The 23,840-nt window shown below is 40.1% G+C and overlaps 1 protein-coding gene across 3 annotated transcripts in view; it reads right to left on the bottom strand.

The window, feature by feature from the left end:
* Positions 1-23,840, bottom strand: part of PLXDC2 (plexin domain containing 2) — a 412,966-nt gene that overhangs the window by 72,681 nt on the left and 316,445 nt on the right. For all 3 annotated transcript variants that reach the window (XM_075922487.1, XM_075922486.1, XM_075922488.1), the window contains exons 7-8: positions 16,543-16,642; positions 237-332 (exon numbers count right to left, since the gene is read on the bottom strand). In XM_075922487.1, coding sequence (XP_075778602.1) covers positions 237-332; positions 16,543-16,642 — 196 coding nt within the window. The remainder of the gene's footprint in view (positions 1-236; positions 333-16,542; positions 16,643-23,840) is intronic.

The following is a 23,840-nucleotide window of genomic DNA, read 5'->3' as shown; positions in this document are numbered from 1 at the left end:
ACTCCTTGTTCTCGTGTTATAAGAAGGAATAAATAACACTTCCTTATCTACTTTCTCTACACCAGTTTTGATTTTACAGAGCTCAGTCGTATCTCTTCTTTGTTGTCTCTTTTCCCAGCTAGAAAGTCCCAGTCTTATTAATCTCTACCTGAGGCTCTAGAAAAATATATGGTAAATATTTTGGAACTCTGCATTTTCCAGCTATTTTGTACCTGTCTATATTAAATTTTACTTACTAGGTAGAGGTATCATCTCAACAGCTGACAGATTGGTAATCTTTGACATCTGTAACTCCACCCTGTGGTATTCATAAATTGTTCTTCTACGGACATCTACCAGGGAGAAAAACAGGGAGGAAATATTTTCATATCTTATTATTTTGCAGGATTCACCTTGTGAGAAAGTATTGCGTTTACTGGTTGCTTGCTATATGAAAAGAGAGAGAGAGAAAGAGAAAGCACATTTTCCCTGTGATGGCATTTTTATTTAAGAAACCATCAGAGCTGTCACCAAGGAGCCTTTTACCAATAAAGGACTATGAAAATGCTGAATGAGCTCTCAACCAGCTCATTAACTCATTTAGGCAAAACTTCTAAAGCAGATACTCAAATATATTTTAGACTATATTTCAGATATTTTCCCGCAGAAGATGGTTCTGAAACTAGATGGCTTATTATAGAAACATACTGTTGGAATGCCATTTGTTTGCAAAATGTGCAGACAAAAATGGTCTCATCACTTAATTTATTTGTTAGCTGGAAGTTACTTCACATCTTAATACTGCAGACTTCACTCAAAAGTATTGGATTAGAATTTTTTTAACATTAAATAAATGCAAAATGTAAAAGGAGCCGAGAAAAGAGTACTAAAAAGGCAGTTAAATTTGAAATGCGGACAAAGGCTGAAACCAGGTACATTTCTGAAGCAGATTTACTGCAAAGTCATAAATGTACTGTTTTGACAGGCTTAGAACACTTAAGTCCAAAGCAGAAGGGAAATGTGAAAAAAATATTTGGTTGTTAGTTTCATATTCAATGTTCTATTATTTATTCTGGTCATTGTCAGTATTCCAGATATTAGGTGTATAGTGCAAAGCAGACCATAACATTTACAAATTAGAAGCATAGACAATACTACATGTCTTACATTATAATGACCATTTCTGTAGGACTTGGATTTAAGGTTAATTTTTATCTGAAGGCTGATCAAGCTTCCATATGATTTCCTGCAAGCACTCTTACTTCAGTAGGATTAGGACAGAAGAGAAATGAGTGGCTTCAGACACTGGATGAATGGATTAGCTTGGTCAAATATGTTGGCTGAGCTGATGGGAGGAGAAAATAATAGAGAACTACACACCTATGCTTAGGCAGGCTGTGTTGCCAATCCTGCATCATGCAGATGGGTCACAGCCATCTGGTTGGTGTGAGTAACATGTTTTTATGAGCCATTCTGCAATGGAATCTAAGGGTACTGTTGCATCCCCAGATGTTGTTAGGATATATTATAGTTGCTATAATATATATGTGGGAAAAATAAGGTTGTGGCTGCTTCTTTCATATGCAAAAAGCTTTTCGTTTACACACACACACACACACACACACACGCTCGCACACACACGTATTATACACTAAAATAAACACATTAACAGTAACAAATATTAATTGCTATACAATGTGTGGAGTGCACTAGAAGATAAATGTAGCTAGTGTACTTGAAGAGCTCACCTTGGCCTGAGTGACTGAGCTTTGCTGGGACAAGTACATATGCTGCCACCAGATGCAAGCAAAAGTTGCCGAAGCAATCAGCAAGCAAGCAGCTGGCGCCTGCTTGAAAGAGCAGCGAAGAGAGCCCCAAAGAAGGTTGGGCTGGGATGTCATGTGAAATCCTGTCCTGCCCTGGCCAGATTCCTTGTGAAGTAACTGCACTGAAGAGCTTCTTTTTTCTCCTCTCTAAACAAGCTTCTAGACATGCCTAGGCAGACTCGTGCTTGCTGAGAGTACTACGAATACTTCACTAACGCTTACGGTGTGATTGCCAATTAACTCAACTAGTTATTATTTTCAGGCTGACTTCTGCTGTCATGTGAACTACTCCTGACGGAGGATCTCTGTTTTTATCTCTGAGGCAGTGATATCTCATTAAGTGGATAAGATTTATTTTTACCACAAAGCCACTCTGATTGGGTAGTAGGCAGATGCTGCCAAGGCAATGTGCTGTGGATGTTCTGATACCTGCTCGACTTCCAAAGGTTCAGGTTAGGAAACCCTGCCAAGATTAAGCTAATCTGGGCTTGGTTTGTGTAGATCTCCTGCCAGCAGTGAAGGATACATTCTCCCACAATGTTTAGTCCAAGAGAAGCACTTGCAAAATGAAAGCAAGGGGGAATGTGTTTGAAATGAGCTGCTGATGCCTGGAGCTTTCATTTCTTTTGGAATTTTGGTTTTTTTTGGGGGGGGGGTTAAGCCTGGCTCCTTCTGTCAAAATAAAAAACAGAGTGTGGATATACATAGATAAAAATGATGGACCTGGCACTATACATGAACCTTGCAGCATTCTGTCATTAGCAGAGGTGAACAGGGCAGATTGGTTAGCCATAATCCTATTATTTCTGAGTCTGTCACAATAAATGCCCAGGGGGCACTTGCATGAAACCAGATATTCAAATTTTCCAGAATCCCCATGAAACAGTCTGTCATGCCCACAGATCCCGCAGATAATTATTAACAATAGTAATATTACTTAAGATAGTGTCTGATAAAAATGATTTTTAATCCTGCAACATGACTGCTAACCCCCTTAAGAGATACATTTTCAGGTTGTCACAGGCTTGATCCTCTCTTTTGGAAAAATAACTGGGACCCAAAAAACAGGATGTGGCTTCCATCCTGCAGTGATACATGGTGTAAGAAAACCTATCATAGACAGGAATCTGAGTACTTGCACTCTAATTACTTAATTGGTGCCTGTAAGCAAGTAGCTGGAAGCATAAGCACTTAGGTTTGTGTACAGAGTTAAAACATATGGAAAATACAGGACAGCTTCTGTAGAAAATTTGATATGAAATATACTTTATATCCCCTTTCAAAACTTACATACCCCTCAAGGCCTATAATCCTCAGTCCTCTTCTTCCTAAGAGAACAAAAGCCAGAAACCAAACCAAAGCACGAACCCCTATGAAGTTCCCAATTCTAGACACATGCTGAATCATCATTCATTTGGATATTGTTGCTGTTTTTCACACACTGTCTACTTGCAGTGGTGGTGGTCAACCTGTGGCCCGTGGATCACGTGTGGCCCACTAGGGTTCCACCTACAGCCTGCGCACTCCATACCTGTCCTCCTCCCCCACATATCTCTTGCGCACTGGGACAAATCCACTGATTTGCACGCCATCCCACCTTCTCCCCCACCCTGCCAGAGCTTGAATGCTGCAAATCAGCTTCTTGCAGCTATTCAAGCTCTGGAAGGGAGCAGGGAGAGTGGGAATGGAGTGTGAGTCAGTGGATTTGCGATGCTTCGAAACTGCTGGGAAAGTGAGAGAGGAGTACGGCATGTGGGGCTCTAGCACCCCAGTGTGCGACAAGCATGGGGAGGGGGTCATAAGAACATAAGAACGGCTGTACTGGGTCAGACCAACGGTCCATCTAGCCCAGTAGCCTGTCTACCGACAGTGGCCAGCACCAGGTGCCCCAGAGAGGGTGGACCGAAGACAATGATTAAGTGATTTGTCTCCTGCCATCCTTCTCCAGCCTCTGACAAATAGAGGCCAGGGATACCATTTCTATCCCCTGGCTAATAGCCTTTTATGGACCTAACCTCCATGAAATCATCTTGCTTCTCTTTAAACTCTGTTATAGTCCTAGCCTTCACAGCCTCCTCTGGCAAGGAGTTCCACAGGTTGACTACACGCTATGTGAAGAAGAATTTTCTTTTATTAGTTTTAGCCACAGGTTGCCCAACAGAGATGATCATGAGACCCTCTGAGACAAAGCCCACTCACAAGTATTGGTTGCTCATTGCTGGTATAAGGCTTTGCTTTTTCAGGTTATTAGGTGCATTCTTAACTGTCAGCATGAGCAGCGCCTCTAAAATCTATAGGACAGCTCGTATGCTAAATAAAGTGCATGCTTAAGCATATTGTTGAAACAAGGCTTTATATTATAAGCTCTTGGGGCAAAGACTTTGTATTTATACTTGTTTGTAAAGCATCTATTATGCTTTTGGCATGTCAAAAATATAATACCACATGCCATGATAGCTTAGATCAGTGTTTCTCAATTTTATTTGGCCACGGAACCCTTTTAAACTCAAGAATTTTGTGGAACCCCTAACAGCAGTCTTATATATGGAGCTGAAAAAGTAGACCACAAATAAGTAAGGATAATAATAAACAAATGCTAAACAAGGTCATGAGATCAACACACATGAAAACTGTTTTCAATAAAATTCATAAATGTTTAATATTTATTATTATTATTATTATTTTAATAACAACGTTATTGTAATGGAATTTTTTCATGGAACCCTTATTTTCACGTCGCAGAACCCCAGGGTTCCCTGGAACACCATTTGGGAAACACTGGATTAGATAACCTCAGTGTGTATTAAAAATACATTTCTGCTACAGCCTTGGGAACTGAGTGGTCCTGAACTAGGGAATTTGCTGGACCATAGATGGTCAGGCCTTAGGCTCTCCTCCTGGCCTTGATCCCAGCAAGTGTGCTTCCCCCAGCCCTCTGCTGGGGCTCCTCTATGGCTCGCTGGCCCCACCTGCCCCTGGCCAGGTTGCTCTCCGCACTCTGGCTGACAGGGCTCTTCTCCATGCTCCCAGCCAGTGGACTTCTCTCTGAGTTGGTCGCACTCTGAATGTGGCAGGGCTCCCTGCCCATGGTTGCTGGCCCTGCTGCAGCTCTGCGCCCAGGCTGGCTGGGTTTCCTGCCCCCAGGCCTCTGTTTCTGTGGGCTGCCACAGAGGCTGGGGCTCTCTGGTCATGCAACATGGACCACAGATGTTGAAAGACCAGAGTCCTGAACCATAGAGGTTCAACCTTTAATAGTATATTCCTGAGCATATTTATGAAAATGTTTTACTTTGCTTTTAGTCTTTTTTGTCACCCATGTGTGTTTTTTTAATTGGAAAAGAATAAGAAATGTATAATTTTTTAGTAACAGTTTCTATCTTGTGAGCAAGTGTTGCATTTATAATATAGTCCAAATAGTTCAGATAGAATATCTCTGAATACAAAAACAAAGGTAGATCTCCAGCATAAAAGAATCAGAGAGAAAACCAGCCTCTTGAGATAATTATACACCTCAGCCTCTAAAAATATAATGGGCTATCACAAGGCCAATTGCAATAGATAGTTTCAGGGATTAAGCAATGTACCTGTATATTATAGATGTTTTAGATACTGGTTTAATAGCACATTTTCCACCACAGGATTATCACAGTGGTTTTAAATGAAATAACAACATATAAACATTATTTGATTTAGAAGTGTCAGAGTTTACTACATTAGCTATAGAATACAAGAGACTCTGCAGATGGTGCAGTAATATTATAGTGGCAGAGGTGTCTACAACCTATCGAGAGTGTTAGTAACTGAACTATTCTGAATGCATACGTTCAGCAGATGTAAACCCTGATTAGGTTTCTTCTATTAAATCTATTTCAGTTAAATCTTCTAATTTTATCTTCACAAATGACATGGCTATGTAATTAGAGACCACCCTTAGGGATTCAATAACAGCCCTAGAGTCACTAACTGGGACAGTAAGCAAAAATAGCTTATCTAGTCAGACAGTTCTTATGTAACTTGTAAATCCAGGGGCTGAAAAAAACAACAGCATGTTTGCAAGTGCCATGTGTATATGACAGCTCAGTATGAAATAAGCTGTGAAGGACATTAATCTTATACTTCCAACAATTTATGAATCAATTTATGAATCAAAGGGAGTGGAGCAAATTTCAGTAACATATGCCATTTAAATTCAGCAATTACTAGTGTAAATGACCAGCTGAGATCTTCATGCAATAGGAGTTAAGTATGAATTTTGGGTTGATCATGCTGCTAGTCCCATACAACTGTCCGCCAACTCCGCCACAGGGCAAAGGCATCAGAATGTGATTAATTTCAAAGTAATATTTACTCTCAACATTTTAAAGACTCTTAATCTTCAAAGCTCTGTAATTTATTAAACATACTAATGAATATACAAGGAACTATTTGACACAGTGCTGTTTCCTTATAACACTATTATTCATATGTGTCTAAGCCCACGTCTCCATTTAATGGAGGATCCACGCTCAGACAATCATTCTTCCAAGGTTCGATTTAGCGGGTCTAAGTAAAGAATGCTGAGGGTATCATTGGCCTCCTGCAGTGTGGCCACCCCAGAAAATTGGTGTAAGGTACATTGACTCCAGCTATGCAATTGTCGTAGCTGGGACTGTGCATCTTATGACGATTTTCTCCACCATTGTAAGACCTGGCCTGTGACTGTGGCTACACTGCCCAACAACTTGGGCTACAGGGTTGCACCAAAGGGCTGTGTGATTATTCCCCCATGTGGTTGCATTAGGAGTGAATGAAATTGTTCTTCATTAGTATTAATGCCACCTTATTTGAAGAGGACTAGGTTAACATGAATGAGGAGCCATTTAGTTCATGCCTTCAGCATCTACTCAGGGCAGTTACAGTGCAGCACTTTTGGTGCAGACTGCTATTTTTCTTCATATTCTGAACTGTGAGGCAGTGTAGACAAGCCCTAACCCTCCAACCCAAGCCTGCCCCCCTTTGTACAACAGTCTTTTTTAACATTCTCTAACTTACTGCAAAGTCATCGCCAGTGGGAGAAATTTGCACCTCATTTGAACAAAAGTTATAAAATCATGGTGCAAAAGGGCGCAGTTCAGGAAGAGATAATCTGACAGTGAGCGATCCAATGAATTAAGCTCCAAATAATTGGTTTGTGAGTAATATAGAAAAGTCGTCCAGCAACAGACACAGTTTAATATTTGCCATGTGTAGGTTAGCTGGCTGGCTGGGGAAAACACTCAATAGGACAGTATTTTCTACTTGCATCTTTACCCAGTTTGAGCACAGGACATGGGGATGGTGGAAACAAAGGTTTTTAACATTAACATTACTCTACATTGTGCAATCTTGGAGATGGCTGGGAGCCAAGTCGGCTCCTGACAGAGTCATTTCAGAACTGTTTTCACTTTAGGTACATAGTAATAACCCCCTTCCCTTTCACTCTCTCCTCCAGGGCTTTTATATGACCAGAATTTAGCCAATGGGCAGCAATCCTCTGGCCAGACCTTTAATTGGCCAGTGAATCCTCAGGTGCCTGATTAAGCCTGGATATGTAATCAGGGAAGCATACTGGGGCTCAGATGTGACCATCTGTGTAGTCATCTGCATCTGTGCAAAGTGGGTGTAAACTGCTGAAAGATCAGAATGCTAAAATTTTACATCCGTTTCGCACAGCTGCAAATGACCACATAACTTGGGATGCAGCAGCAAATTAGGCCCTTCATTTGGGTAGTGGTGCTGCTTTGCTTTAATCTGATAAATATTAGGAGACAACCAGCAGACATCCTTCTTGGAGAAATCAGAAGTTTAACCCTAATGTTCTTTCATGGCTATCACTGGTGTAAACAAACCAGAACAAAATCTTTCACAGTTTTAATATACAGAGATATGCCTTGATTATACATGCTTGAGTTCCATTATATATCGAGAGGCATTAATTGGACTAAAACTGGAATGTTGTTAACAGATAACTAAGCTTCCAATTTTATTTGAATACACAATGTTGTAGAGTAATTTCAGTGTTTTTAAACCTTGGGTTATCATAGCACACACTTCTAAAACAGCTGAACCTGCCTTAACAGAGCCCCGTGTGAAATATCATCACTAGGAGAAAGTCCAGCCATTTATGTGACTTCATTACTCCACTCAACAGATGTTTCAAAAGTAAAAGCTGTTTTTTGAGGAGTAACATTAGTTCGAACCAAGGGGTTTGGTTCAAACTAACGCATCTCGATGCGCACTTTCACTTTCAAAACAGATGTTGAGCAGAGTAATGCGCCGGCGAGATCATGCTAATGAAGCGCGGGATATTTAAATCCCCGCTTTATTAGCAATTTCGGTCATCTACATTTGCATCCCTAGTTTGAACTAGGGAGCAAGTGTAAATGTACCCTTATAGTGTCCTGGATATGCACTCACATCTCACATCTGGATAAACCCCGGTACATCTGGAATGTAAAAGTTGGTTTGCACTAGCAATGCTCCACAGTATTTAGTCTAGGAACTAAGGTCATATTTTCCTTATTCAATCAATGGCATCAATAAAATAAAATAAAATAAAATAAAATAAAATAAAATAAAATCCAGCAAATGAGGGGTTTACTGCAATTTCACATCTCATTCATTCTCCCATCCTCTCAAAACTACCAAACTTCTTTACAATCGTAATGGGGAAAGACACATTCCAAGTAAATGCATGCAGTAGAGCTAGAACAAAGAGTTAGTACTAGAGAGCTTTCGGGGATTGAAGGAGAAACATTTATATTAACATTAGGCAAAATGGTTGCTTGGCAGAATCACATGCATATCTAGATCTCTGAGTATATATCAGAATTAAATTCCAAGATAGACCCAATGAGTTAATTAAATCCAAGCAGCTCTGATGCCCATTTTCCCTATTGAGGTTTTCCTTAGACAACAAAGCTTTGAATGGATTGCGCCTGGCTTTATCCTATATTTAGCAAGACAACTATAACAAGTGATCCTTCCAACAATGATTGCCATCAATTCATTTTCAGAAAGGTTGAGATAAACTGTCTCAACACTAAAGCAGAGGTGGGCAATAACTTTTAAAAGGAGGCCATCCTGGGAGGGGTGGGGCCTCGGGCAGAGGGGATGGGGCCAGAAGACTTCTTGTGTCGTCCCCCCCCCCGATTGGCCCTGGAGTGGGGGAGCATGTGAAGTCTTCTCCCTCTCTCACCTTCCCCGCCCCCTAGAGAGAAATGCCAACTGTTTTAAAACAGCTGGTGGTTCCCTCTAGGCACCTAGAAGAAGGAGACCTCACGCACTTCCCTGCCCCCAGGCCAATCAGGGCCTAGGGGGAACACGTGAAGTCTCCTTGTCCCTGCAAGAATGAGCAGCGGCTAGAAAGACAGGGTTGGACAATAAAGTGATTGTTCTCTATTTACCTCAATAATTTAAAACTATTTAAAGGGCCCAATAAGTCTTGTTTTTCAGAGGCGCTGAATAACTCTAGTTCCAACTGTTTTAAAACAGTCAGTGTGTCTCTCTAGCCCAGGGGTGGGCAAAGGGCCCTCTGCAGGCTGGATCTCTCCTGCCAAAACAGTGGATCTGTCCTGCCAAGCCAGTGGATCTGGCCCGCGGCTATCTTGCTGCTTCCCCACCCCTAGGCCAATCAGGAACTGTGGGTGGGGGAGCATGCAAAGTCTCCTCACACCCACAAGAGTGTGCAGTAGCTGGAGATACATGCCAGCATGAGAAGTCTCCTCATCCCCACAAGAGTATGCAGTAGCTAGAGAGACATGCTGACAGTTTTAAAACAGCCAGCATGTCTCTCTTGCCACAGGTAAACTGAATCCAGCTAAGTATTTTGCACAGCTGGATGGTGCACCTGAAGCCAACCTGCATGATCTAGTGTAGACCAAGCCACAGATTGTGATGTAAAGAAAAAGAAATCCTTCAATTTTATCCTCAATTCTTATAAACAGTTTACGTCCAGTCTTGGTTCAATACTTTATAAAGTAAATAATCCACTGCAGCAAAAATGAATTGTCTCGAAATCTGATTTTCAGGGAAACATGTTGGTTCATCCAAAGTTTCATCTGATTTTTGGAATAAATATGTTTTTTCATGAATATTTACAAAATGTAATGTCTCTTTTGGTAAAAAAAAATATAGCTGCTAACGCCACATTTTCTTTCACACACGCAGCAGGTTTGTATCCTGAAGTCATAAAATCTGATTTATAGAGGTGTTGATTTAATGATGACAAGTCTAATCAAACCTGGGACCACTGAAGCTTAGTGCATGAGCCTGTATGACAGGATCTAAAAGCCAGTTGGCGCTCAGCTAAAGCTGTCGAGCAGACTCTTTTTTTCTCTCTAAGTGGTCTCAATGCCATTAGATGGGACAGTACACCATACCCAGATGATGTGTGGGTTACACTGATATCCCTTGATTCCAGTTAAAGTCAATGGGAACTAGAGATATTCAGCACCTCACTTCTGAAAAACAAGACTTATTGGGCCCTTTAAATAGTTTTAAATTGTTGAGGTAAATAGAGAACAATAGCTTTATTGTCCATCCCTGCTGGAATACTGAATTGTGTACTTCAGTCATGCTACAATCATTTTTAACTATTATCCCATTGAAACTCTGAAATACTTTTAGTCTTAATTGTTGGGGGGTGAGTAGAAGAAAAACAATGAAAAAAGCCCCAAATAAACCAGATGTGGTTCTATAAGACATGCAGTGCAGAGAAAGCAGTACAGTGATTCACAAAATTCCTCACTGTGCCAATATGTCTGCAAATTCCTAAGTGAATTGCCAATTGTGTTGTTTTATTTTTTGTTTGTTTTAAATACAAAAGCTTATTATCTGTCTGTGCCTAATAATAGTCAACATACCATTGCTACATTTTATACTGAATACTGGTGACACAAGTTGAAAAGATCGAATGTAACTTAGCTGCTGTCTACCAAACCATCAATTAATAAACTCTCTTGTATAACAAAAGATGAACTGAACCAAATGAAGAATTTTGGAAAGAAGTCAAAGAAATTTCACTTCTGGCATTTTGAGTTTGCATCCACAGATGCTAGACCATCTGGTAAAGTTTTGATTATATGTTTGATAAAAGTCCTGGTAAAGTGAGGTTCACCTCAGATTTCTCATACCCTTTAGCCTGCACTGCAGAGAAAAATAAGAGAAATGTCAAATCTTGAGAATGTGAATCCTTTTGACAAAGACTAACAAGGATTATAAATCCACAAAAGGTCAAATAATTAGTTATGTATTTAAAGAGAGCTCTGCTCAGTAAAGAGACATTCAACTGGTTGAGCAATGGGAAAACATACTGCAAACATGCTACATCTCTGAAGTTCTGTAAAAGGAAAAGGGCTCCTCTTTACAATGAGAAACACTGTGCATTGTTTCTGTACATTGATTTAAATTTAGAGAATGTTATTTACTTCACTATAATTTTAATGCATTTATTCTTGTATGTTGAGTATAGTATAAATTCTGGCCAGTTACACCAATATGCATTCAATGCAAAGCCAAAGGGTTCATTATTCTGGGACAAGAATTTATTGTAGATATTGCAAGGAAACTCGCTCCCTAGTTATCTAAATCTTAATTCATCTACCTTGTATAGTATACCAAAGCAGGTCAGCAGTGTTGAAACAGATTCCAAATCTATCTCTGGATAGATTTTTCAAATATTCTGCTTTCCAAGTCACCAGTGAGACTGATCTGCCTTTAGTGTTTACTAGCTATCTATCCCAGAGGTTTACTTCTAAAGCACTGAACTTAATTTTCATTTCACAGGAAATATGCCCTTCTCCCATTGCCATAAATGGAAGTGGCACCAAGTGAGTAGAATTAAACAGCTTTTCAAGCATCAAGAGAAAAGGCGGCAGTACAAGACTGAGAACAACACGTGAACAACAAAATTTTTGTCTTTCACAGGTGCTTAACCACCTTCTCCAGGAATGACAAAGTTTTGCCCTGGTAAATGAAAGTGTGAATGTTGCTTTGTCAGCAGAAGCAAGGTGGAAATATTTTCTTCAGACACACTGACTTTCAGTGACAAGGTTTTGTTGTTAAATGCTGTGCAGTGTAGACATACCCTAAGTGAGGGCATTTCCCCAACTTCGCATTATGAATGAAACTAGTTTCTGAGCACAACATGGAAGTTGCTGAACAACATTTAACATACAAATTGACACAAATTATGAACTATAAGTTCTTTTCTAATAGGATTATAGAAGAGTCCCTATGTGAAATTCATATTCCAGTTTACAGTTTCCCATCCTGCCTAGGTAGCTGATGCAAAGTCCTAGCTAAAATATCAGACAAGAACTAATAACACAGCTATAGGAGCTCTGGGCCTTCTTCAGAAACAAAGTAAGCAGCAATTTATATTCTTTCTGTGTCCTAAAGAACCAACAAATAAACTAAAACAACTATTATTTTATTTCACTTTTGCAGTAATTGATTGGAACCATGGTTGATTTAACACCTCAGGAAGATAAGAATGCAAGAACATGCATACTTAAAGAGTAGCCGACACTGGCTCGCTACAGGCCAAAACTATTTAACATTTCTGGCAGGATACTATTATATTGCTGGCACATACTAATATAAACTTGTTCTGTTGAAAGTACAATTTGACTCCAGGAAAGTCAACTGTAAATTGGCCATTCCCTTGAGTAATACTACCTCCCACGAGAACTGCAAGCTAATAAGGGATAAAGTTACCTAGAATTTCCATCCTTCACAAATGGTATTCTCCTAGGAGTGAAAAACTGAAGGTAGCACAACCTAAAGAATAGTGTAGCTGGGATAGAAAGGAAACAATCAAAACAGCTGCTACAACTCCAGTGCTTAGAGCTGCTGACCAATTTTCAGAGATGATAAAATGAACAGAATAAGCTTTAAATGACACTATGGGTACGTCTAGACTACATGTCTCTGTCGCTAGAGGTATGTAGATTAGGCTACCAGACGTAGTAATTGGCTGGATAACTGTAGGAGAGTTGTTGTTAACGGTGCTAAATCCTGCTGGAAAGGGATAACAAGTGGAGTTCCTCAAGGGTCTGTTTTGGGACCCGTACTGTTCAATATCTTCATCAATGATGTAGATATTGGGATAGAGAGTACGCTTATTAAGTTTGCAGATGATACCAAACTGGGTGGGGTTGCAACTTCTTTGGAGGATAGGGACATAATTCAAAATGACCTTAGCAAGTTAGAGAAATGGTCAGAGGTAAACAGGATGAAGTTTAATAAAGAGAAATGCAAAGTGCTCCACTTAGGAAGGAACAATCAGTTTCATACATACAAGATGGGAAGCGACTGTCTAGGAAGGAGCATGGCGGAAAGGGATCTAGGGGTCACAGTGGACCACAAGTTGAATATGAGTCAACAGTGTGATGCTGTTGCAAAAAAAGCAAATATGATTCTAGGTTGTATCAACAGGTGTGTTGTAAGCAAAACTCGTGAAGTCATTCTCCCGCTCTACTCTGCATTAGTTAGGCCTCAGCTGGAGTACTGTGTCCAGTTCTGGGTGCCACATTTCAAGAAAGATGTGGAGAAATTGGAAAGGGTACAGAGAAGAGTGACAAGAATGATTAAAGGTCTAGAGAACATGACCTATGAAGCCAGACTTCATGAACTGGGCTTGTTTAGTTTGGAAAAAAGAAGATTAAGGGGGGACATGATAGCGGTTTTCAAATATCTAAAAGGGTGTCACAAGGAGGAAGGAGAAAATTTGTTCCTCTTGGTTTCTGAGGACAGGACAAGGAGTAATGGGCTTAAAGTGCAGCAAGGGAGGTTTAGATTGGACATTAGGAAAAAATTCCTAACTGTCTGGGTGGTCAAATATTGGAATAAATTGCCAAGGGAGGTGGTGGAATCTCCCTCTCTGGAGATATTTAAGAACAGGTTAGATAGACATCTGTCAGGGATGGTGTAGACAGAGCTTGGTCCTGCCTTGAGGGCGGGGGGCTGGACTCGATGACCTCTCGAGGTCCCTTCCAGTCCTATGATTCTATGATTCTATAGGAAAATGAAGCGGCGATTTAAATAATCGCCGCTTCATTTAAATTTACATGGCTGCCGCGCTGAGCCGACAAACAGCTGATCAGCTGTTTGTCGGCTCAGCACGATAGTCTGGACGTGCGGGTGTCGACATCAAAGGTATTTGTCGACCATCCAGGTAAACCTCATCCCAGGAGGCATACCTGGGTGGTCGGCAAATACCTTTGATGTCGACACCCATGCATCCAGACTATCGCGCTGAGCCGATAAACAGCTGATTAGCTGTTTGTCGGCTCATCGCGGCAGCCATGTAAATTTAAATGAAGCGGTGATTGTTTAAATCGCCGCTTCATTTTCCTATGTCTGGTAGCCTAATCTACATGCCTCTGGCGACGGAGGCATGTAGTCTAGACGTACCCTATAATATGCACTGGTAAATTAGTATCATTTCATCCATCTAGTTGAAAAGTTAATATATCTTCAAAATTAGGCATTACAAATATTGTAATCATCAAATTCATTGGATGACTATACATTCAAACATAACGTTAGGGAAAAGTGAAATTGGGTAGGTGTGAGATGTGCTTATATGTAGATAAAAATTTTAACTAGGGTGATGTCTGAAGCATAACACATGCACGCCATATAGTCTAAATTTGTAAATATAAGGAAAAGTCCTTTCAGTCTTCTCTAGTACAGGAAATTAGATACAAGAGATGTAATTTCCATTTGCAGCACTTCTAAAGACTTGTATGATCTTCAGCAAATTCCTTAGGTTGTAATCCAATGCCCATTAAAATAAATTAGAATATTGCCACTGACTTAAAAGGACATTGGATCAAATCCATAGGGCTTATTCCCCATGTGCAATGAACTGTTATCCACTCAATTTGGGTGGGACTTGTCCACTTCTGCACCTTACAATATAAAGCGAGGATAAAAATCCTTATGCATTTTGCAAAAGGTTGAAATCTTGGAATGAAAGAGTCCACAAAAGAAGATGTTGTGTTTTCTATTTGGTAATTTTACCATTTGCCATTAAATGATATGCGTCAGGCCAGACTGACTCCTGCTGGAGCAGGGAAAACAATGGCATTTAGACAAGTGAATGCAGCTTTAATTTCCATGGTCGCTGGGACTGTAAGCTGCTTTGGGGATAGGCTGAAGGAGATCAGCTCACATCATGTTTGGCTATGCCATACTATTGCACTAGTTCCCTCTTCAGTAATTGCTGACAGAGTCCCAAAGGACTGGGACAGTCTTGGGCAGTTAGTATCATTGCAACTTCTCTACTCTGCCTCCCAGCACATCCTTCCCTAAGGTACAGGCAGTCCCCGGGTTACATGGATCCGACTTACATCGGATCCCTACTTACAAATGGGGTGAGGCAACCCCACACTAGCTGCTTCCCCCCAGCAGACCAGGGAGACGCGAAGCTAGCACCCCCCCTCCAGCAGACCAGGGAGACGAGGAGCGGCTTTTCTCAGCAGACACCTCAGCTTGAGAATGATGGACTGAGGGAAGTGAGGTGTGGGAGAATAAAACTGAGCTCTGGAGAAAAGTTTGGCTAGAGTTTCCCCTACAATATGTACCAGTTCCAACTTACATACAAATTCAACTTAAGAACAAACTTACAGTCCCTATCTTGTACACAACCCGGGGACTGCCTGTACAATGGACAATTTGGCTCAAAGTATGTATATAAATACAGCGCATCTACAAAATGGAATCCTTAATAGGGCAACTTAAGTCGAGCCATGATCAAGGTATAGGAACATTAAGTGATAACAAAATAACAAGCAATGATGACTCGTCTTAATTTTAAGTAAGACAAGTTTTTTAAAGCTTTTATTACACTGCTAACCTTAGATAACATAAAAATGCAAATTTCAGTGTAATTGAAAAGATTATGGAAACACAAAACACCATTTAATTTCTATGTCTTATTTCCCTTCCCTTTGCTGAAAAGAAAGTATATGGTCTGACATTCACAGACTGGAATGTGTTTTCCGAAAAAAAAAATCCATTTTAAAATGGTGATTTTATCTTTCTGCCAGGTCCTGTCAGAGGTCCAGAGAGGACCTGGCCACTTCCAAAGTTTCAGGCCCCTAGCCATAATAAAAATAAAAAATGACAACATATTAAAATAAAATAAGGCAACAAAAAAGGGTAAGGCCTAATTTGATTTTTTTTTTAATTTAACAAATGCTTTTCTAGCCATGTTTCTGTGCAAATGCACTAATTATTAAGGAAAACCCAAGCTTTCAATTAAACAATGTCTAAATTCGAGGCCCTTTTTGAGTTTGAATCCCAGGCCAAATGGCCATTGGGCCATCCCTCTGACTGACCCTGCTTTGACCTGTGTACAAAAACATTCTATGCACAGATTATTTTTTTCATTTATTAATAAAGAGACTTATTCCAACAACTCAGGTGGAATATCATAATTGTGTTGGCTGATTTATTTTACTTTGTCTGCTAATTATTTTATTTTATTTTATTTTATTTTATTTTATTTTATTTAAGTCACCAGTTGAAGGAAAATAAGAAATTAGGAAGCCAGTGAGATCTGTAAAGCATATAAAATTGCATTTGAATTATGAAACTGAAATTAGCTAAGTAATTTGCTGTTAAATTAAATCTGCCTCCATGAAATCACCTGGAAGTTGTTTCCCCACCTCTATACTAACTCACATCATACAGAACTTTTATTACATACTGGGAATTTGCTGGATCCTATGCACCACCACAAATGCATCCGACAGTCCCACTTTCACTGGGTGATTGGTTGAACTTATCTGTGTCACTGAGACAGGAATCTGGAAGTGAAAATAGATTGATGTGCATTAAATATTAATTTTTACATTAAGAAATTCTAGTCTAAAAATAACAATACAACAAGAATGACCATACAGTGTGTGTTTAACAGGTATAACACAGAAGTTTAAAGATATTATAAGAAGGATACAGCATGCCTAAAAGAAGTTTTAATACAGACTGAAACAGTTGATTTTAACTTTCATTTTATACTACTTTGATTAACAGCCTATTCATCAACATTCACATAATCACCTCTCTTTTCTAACATAATACAAAACACTTCTTTTCTTCCTTTTCTATTCAGCTAGACTGGACAATGACAATTATTACAATTCTGTCTGGGTGTGAAGCCAAATAGATTGAAACGATACTGCACTAGAAAGTTTTAGCTTTCATGTGCATTTTAACTTGGTGGCTTAAGTATTAGAACTTAAAATATAACATTAAATATTGATCAGCATAGCAAACTCATCCAGGTGACATATGCATATGCTCCTTAGGAATCTTTATATCCTGGCATTTCATTTAGTTTTTGGCTCCAATGTTCCTAAAATATTGTATATAGTTCTTGTGCATCCACCTCCCCATGATGTGTACAGAGACACAGAGAAAAGAGACAGAATCACCAGGTTGGTGAAAGGGGCTGTCTGGGGTGTTCCACTCCTCCCCATTTGGGTCTGTTCCAGCCCCGAGCCTCCCAACTCCAGACACCCTTTAAAGAGGGCGGGGGGTGGAAGGGCTGAACTCCCACATTTGTACGGGAACATTGCTGGCTGTCCCCTTTGTCAGGGAATGAGGGGAAAGTGCACAGTTTGTGCCTTTCCTCACTCTGGCAGGGGAATACAGGAGGCGCAGATGAACTTGGACCTGTCCTAGCGGGGGACATGCATCCCTGTCCCAGCCGTGCCTGCTGGAGCTGCAGCAGCCATGGAAAGGTACTTCTCACCCGGCCACAGGCTGCTGTGGTTAAAGAGGGCTGGGGTAGTCCTCTCTCCCTGGGCAAGCCAGCATGATGAAACCCGCATCCTCGCCCCAGTTAAGCACCCAAGGATTGTCAGGTAAATCTTCTAGTATTTTACATAGTTCTTTTCTCCATATTTTGGGAGAAATACAGAAAAAACATCAGAATTTATTGAAGTTTGAGCATTGGAGATCAAGACTTATGAAAAGAGTCTGAAAGAAGAATCAAACCTACACAGACTCCAAAATATAAGAATCAAACCTACATAGACTCCAAAATATAAGAGACAAAGGGGAGCAGAGTCACAGTTTAGAAAACTCCTTCAAAATGAGAGTGTAAATGGAAGAAAGGAATTAACCACAATCTTTAGAAGTCTGTAGGTCAAAGGAGGAAAAGCTTAGGTTGCATATAAAAGGAAAATTCTTAAACTGGAGAAAGAGATCCTAAAAGGCACCATCCATTTAGCTATTCAGGACCAGGTTAAATAAGACACGTATGAGGGGAGATGTAGTAAATAAGTTTTGCAAGATTCAGAGAGGTCACACTAGATGATCTAAGTAACCAGAGTTTCATGCTTCCAAAATACTACAGATGCAGTTCAAGTCATGTGTAAGTGTAACTATCTGTGCCCACAAAACTGGTACCCTGAGATGTAAATGATATCAAGTTTTCCCATAAAATAAAAACTATGAATGTCTCATGTTATGTGCTGTGATGATATTGGATATTAAAATAGGAGCTTGGAGCCATTTAATATAGAAAATACAAATAAAGGCTTCTCAAAAAGTCTCAAAGCTTTGGAGCAAAAGCATCTCCATGGAGTTTGCCAAATTCCCTGAAAAAGTTGGCTTTTGTGTTCTTATTCAAATGTGATGTTGATCATGTAATCAAAACACCTTGGAAAGGCCAACAAACCAACATCCTAATGTTCAGAACCAATAAACTGGATCTGAAATCTAATTAAATGTTTTCCAAAAATGATTTTATATTAAGTCTATCACAGCACAGTACTGAAGACATGGGAGAGTCCCTGCATGGGACCCCACAGATTACAGCAGTTGAAGAAGGAACAAGGACGCCAGGGTTCTCAGAAGTTGTATACTTTTGTTATGGGAGAGGTAAGACACATTAGAATGTATTACCACCGTAGGGATGTAGACTGAACACAGAATATTTGGATGCCCTACATCAGAGATATGCACAAAAGGGGGCGAGCAGACTGATCACTGGGGACACAGAACTTCTCTGGTCCCAGAGACAAGAAGGAGGAAAGAGCAAATTCCTCTAGGGGTGGGCATGGGGAAGAGCCAGGTCCTGACAGGACTAGGACTGGAGCCAGGGGCAGGGGAGGCAAGGAAGAGCAAGTCCCATGCTATGTGGTTTTACTTGCTTTCTGCCATGTATTTTGTGTTATGGTGGCCTCATAAGCTAATCCAGTACATGTGCAATTTAAGTACACTTTCACTGAAGATCTGACAAAATACAGAGAAGGTACCAATGTAAGATTTATAAAGACAGCTAAAGCACTCGACCCAAGGTTTAACAATCTGAAGTGTCTTCCACAATCTGAGAGGGATGTGATATGGAACATACAATCAGAAGGTTCAGAAGATAAACACTCAGAAAATACAGAAACCAAACCAACAACAAAGAAAATCAATGAATGTGAGTCAGTGCACACTGCTTTGGATCACTATCAAGCAGAATTTGTCAACACAGAAGCATGTCCTCTGTAATGGTGGCTGAAGCATGAAGAGGCATACAAATGTTTAGCATACCTGGCATGAAAATACCTTACTAACCTGGCTACTACAGTGCCATTCTAAGTTCTTGATTTCAGGTGACATTGTAAAGAAGAAGCAGGTAGCATTATATTCCATAAATGTAAATAAAGTTGCTTGTCTTAGCAACTGGCTGAACAAGAAGTGGGATTGAGTGGACTTTAGGTTCTAAAGTTTTACATTATTTTATTTTTGGATAAAGTTATGTAAAATAATAATAATTATTTGTAAGCTGTGCTTTTATGACAAAGAAGTTGCCAGTACATGTATTAACTGAAACATATTATTTATTTATCTATATTTACACGGCACATATTTGTAATCAAAATAATAACATAAAGTGAGAACTATACACTTTGCATTCTCTGTTATAACTGAATTCAAAATATTTGAAAACGTAAAAAATATTCAAAAATATTTAAATAAATGGTATTTTATTATTATTTAACAGTGCAATTAAAACTGTGATTAGTCACAATTATTTTTTAAAATCTCACAATTAATGATAGTTAATATTTTAATCATTTGGCAGCCATAACAGGAATCATGTGCTACTAGGGTAGTGCAAAGCTATGAAGGGCTTAATCTCCTCAGCTGACAGATGTAGTGAAGCAGAAGCAGCCTGGCAGCTGACTCAGAAAGGAGAAGCGAAGTTAAAAGAAAAGCAAGAGTTGAAGTTTCAGGGCTTGTCTACAGTGCCACTTTACTGCGCTGTAATTTTTTCATTTGGGGTGTGGAAAAACACCCTCTCTCCAGGCACAGCAAGTTACAGCTCTGTAAAGCACCAGTGTAAATAGGCTCACATTGCTGGAAGCTAGTCCCCTCGTGGAGGTTATTTACCTACAAGGGCAGGTGCTGTGATCGCACTGTTACTTTAAAGCACTGCCATGGCTATGCTTTAGACTCAAAAGTGTAGACAAAGCCTCCGACTGAGTGAGTGGGTTTTCAAATACAGATCCAGGACATGTAACGAGCACGCCAAGGAAGGAATGAGTTGCCATATGAGATGAGCCAGCTGAAAGGAGAGCTAGAGCAGTTACAGGAAAAACATACTTGTTGGGTTTGGAGAAGAAGATGAAAGTATATATTGATTGCATCCGGTGAGACCGAGTATATGACCACAGCCCTACTGCATTAGGGGTTTGTTTCCATGGGACTTGGGAGACCATTCTGTACTGTGAATGAATTTATTTGTATTGGGATTTTTTTCTGCAATGTTTGGATTATGTGAAACGAATGTGAGGAATGCTTGGGTCGGGCAGGAAAAATCTGGAGACAAGCCTGGGAAGTGGGAGTCCCGGAGCATTATGGGAAATGGTTTGTGAGGGTTGGAATGGGAAAAAGAGTGATCGGGGCAAGCTGTGACTGGAGAGCAGCCGCAGAGGAGAGGAACTGGCTCAAACAGTGGGGTCCTAAAGTAAGCAGCTGGTCACAGCTATTACTACCCATTGGGGGCCTAGTCAGGAGTATCTTCTCCCCAACATTGAAACAGGCAAGTTCTCATCACAAAAACTAAATAAGAAGCCCCTTGAACTGGTTGGGGCCTTAGTCTGCTTTTGCTTATTGCTGGCTCTGGGCAGGTGTTCCAGAAGGACAAGGGAGCTGGCTGAGAAGGATGAACTGAGAAACTGCCTGTGTTTGGATTGGTTGTGTTTGAAAAATACACCAGTTTGAAGGAGGCTGAGCAGGACAGCAAGTTTGGAAGCTGGCAAGAAGCCCTTCCCTATAACAGAGTCTAATAAATTGATTGGCTTTAAAAAGACAACTACGGGCTTTGCATGAGTTTTTAGTTTTGGGAAGAGTTCTCTTACAAGGAATTAACTTAAATACAAGAAATCATTGTACCAACTCTTCAAAGTGAAATTAAGCCTATGTGTCAAATGATTAGGGTTGCCAGGTGTCCAGTATTCTACCGGACAGTCCGATATTTGCGGTCTCTGTCCAGTAAAAAAAAAATACTGGACACGTGCAATGTCCGGTATTCTCTGATTTTTCTGGCCACCCTGCTGATGGCCAGGGAGTCCCAGCTGGGAGGCGGGGGCCGCGATCGCCACTCTGGGTGCTTCAGAAGCCTAGCCGGGGCGGGAGGAGTGGCTAGGAGACCCAGTCACTCCCCCCAGCCCCGCAAGGCTTCTGTGCAATCACAGGCTCCCAGCACCGTTCGTGGCCCTGCCTCCCAGCCTGGGAATCCGGCGTTGCAATCACTGCTCTAGCAATCCTACAAATGATTAATGTTACAAAACAATGATCCAGTTGAAGTAGACTGGTCATTCATATCACGTAATTAGCCAAAGGAAAGCATCCTTTTAATTAAATCTACATATTTACACGATATATTTTCCTATGAGGGAGAGTCAGACTATGTTACAGGGTAGGTTATTTCAGTCTTTTTGTTACATATTCCAATCAGTAACATCTTATAGAGATTAAACATCTTCTGAGAAAAATACCAGGGTATGTCTGCACTACCCTCCTAGTTCGAACTAGGAGGGTAATGTAGGCATACCGCACTTGCAAATGAAGCCCGGGATTTGAATTTCCCGGGCTTCATTTGCATAAGCGGGGAGCCGCCATTTTTAAAACCCCGCTGGTTCGAACCCCGTGCAGCGCGGCTACACGGGGCACGAAGTAGGTAGTTCGAACTAGGCTTCCTAGTTCGAACTACCGTTACTCCTCATTTCACGAGGAGTAACGGTAGTTTGAACTAGGAAGCCTAGTTTGAACTACCTACTTCGTGCCCCGTGTAGCCGCGCTGCACGGGATTCGAACCAGCGGGGTTTTAAAAATGGCGGCTCCCCGCTTATGGAAATGAAGCACGGGAAATTCAAATCCCGGGCTTCATTTGCAAGTGCGGTATGCCTACATTACCCTGCTAGTTCGAACTAGCGGGGTAGTGTAGACATACCCCCAGATAATAATGGTAAAATCCAGCAGACAAACCCATTAGATTACCAATAAATGGTGAACAAGACCACTGAGAACTGTACAGGTGGAATAACCACCTTGAAGTGTCCTGCTTTCTCCCTTGGGAGAGTAAGTTATAAAATACTGGCTGAAAACTATGTCGGCTAATGGCTTAGAGCTGTGAGAGTGGTTGCTGAAGGGTGGCAGGGGTGCTGTGGGACTATACGTGGAAGACAATTTCTTTTAAAAAGAGACAACAATAAAATCCTATTCTAGCCTCTACCACAGCCAATAGAAAACTCTCCATCGAGAGTTATAAAGTGGGCAGTATTTTCCATTTGACTGTTCTGAAATCTTTTTCTGAGTTCATCTTTCTCTGAGGCCCCCTTGAAACTTACACAAAGCTCTGTATAACTACTACAGTCCCCAAATCCAATCTTGTGTCAAATGCAAGATCCAGCCATATTGTACACAACACATTGTATTTTATATAGTGCTTTTCATCTTTTCTACACAGATATTAACAAATTATTATGCCCAATGAACTGTATAAAACATCAGTAGAGGGTACATTTTTTTCCAGTTGTGATATTGTTCTCAATTATTACTGAAATTATTAATTGCTTATTTTATTATATTTCAGGAGTATATGCATCACTCCCACCACTAATACTGTTTTAAAAAGAAGCTGATATCTCATTTAAAACTTAGGAATATATTCTATTTAGAGTCATTTTTGCTTATTTCTCTTACTCTAAATATTTCTTCTTTCATTATATCACCAGAAATATTTACAAGAAAATCAGCTTAGTTCCTTATGGTCTTGTCTAAATCGTATTCACCTGAAATCACAATACACTTTATGTGACATCTTAATCATTTTCACATCAGCCAATGTTAATGTTATACCACAAAAGAAGGATAACACATTTTAAAATGAGAAACGAGAAAGAGAAACAGATTTTCCATGAAAATATACATAATAACTATAATAATAATAGAAATGCAAAACCAATCAACCCATGATGTGTAAACTGACTTCAAAGTGAATGTTTTTCTGTTTTTTCATGAAGAAACAGTGAGTTTTTAAATGTTATTTAAAACAAAATATTTTCCAGCATAAACAGCAAAAGCATCCACTTAATCTAAATGTCAGTATTATACATCTTTATTAACCACTGTCCCCTATCAGAGGAGAAAGGGACTCTAATGAATGCCTCTCTCAGAACAATTTGCTGGCTTCATGTATTCTGCAATTTTAGCAAGTGTTTCAGTTTTTATAAATGGCATCTGGATAGCAACATGAATGAAGGGCCACTACTATGCAAATGAATATACAACCTTAACATCAATAAAATTTAGAAAAACGTCCTCAAATATTCAGAGAGACATTGACACCTCTGCTTAATTTGCATTGGTCATACATTAATTATACCTCAAGACAAAACCAAGAAATGTTACACTAAGGGCTTGTCTACACTGCTCAATTAATCAACCTATGTTAGGTTGACTCAGAGCTACCACATTAATGACAGTAAAACCCCAGACTTA

Source organism: Pelodiscus sinensis, chromosome 2, assembly GCF_049634645.1.
Source record: "Pelodiscus sinensis isolate JC-2024 chromosome 2, ASM4963464v1, whole genome shotgun sequence".
Lineage (NCBI taxonomy): Eukaryota > Metazoa > Chordata > Testudines > Trionychidae > Pelodiscus > Pelodiscus sinensis.
The sequence above is the reverse complement of the archived record's forward strand: the minus strand, read 5'-3'. Positions and strand labels throughout refer to the sequence as shown.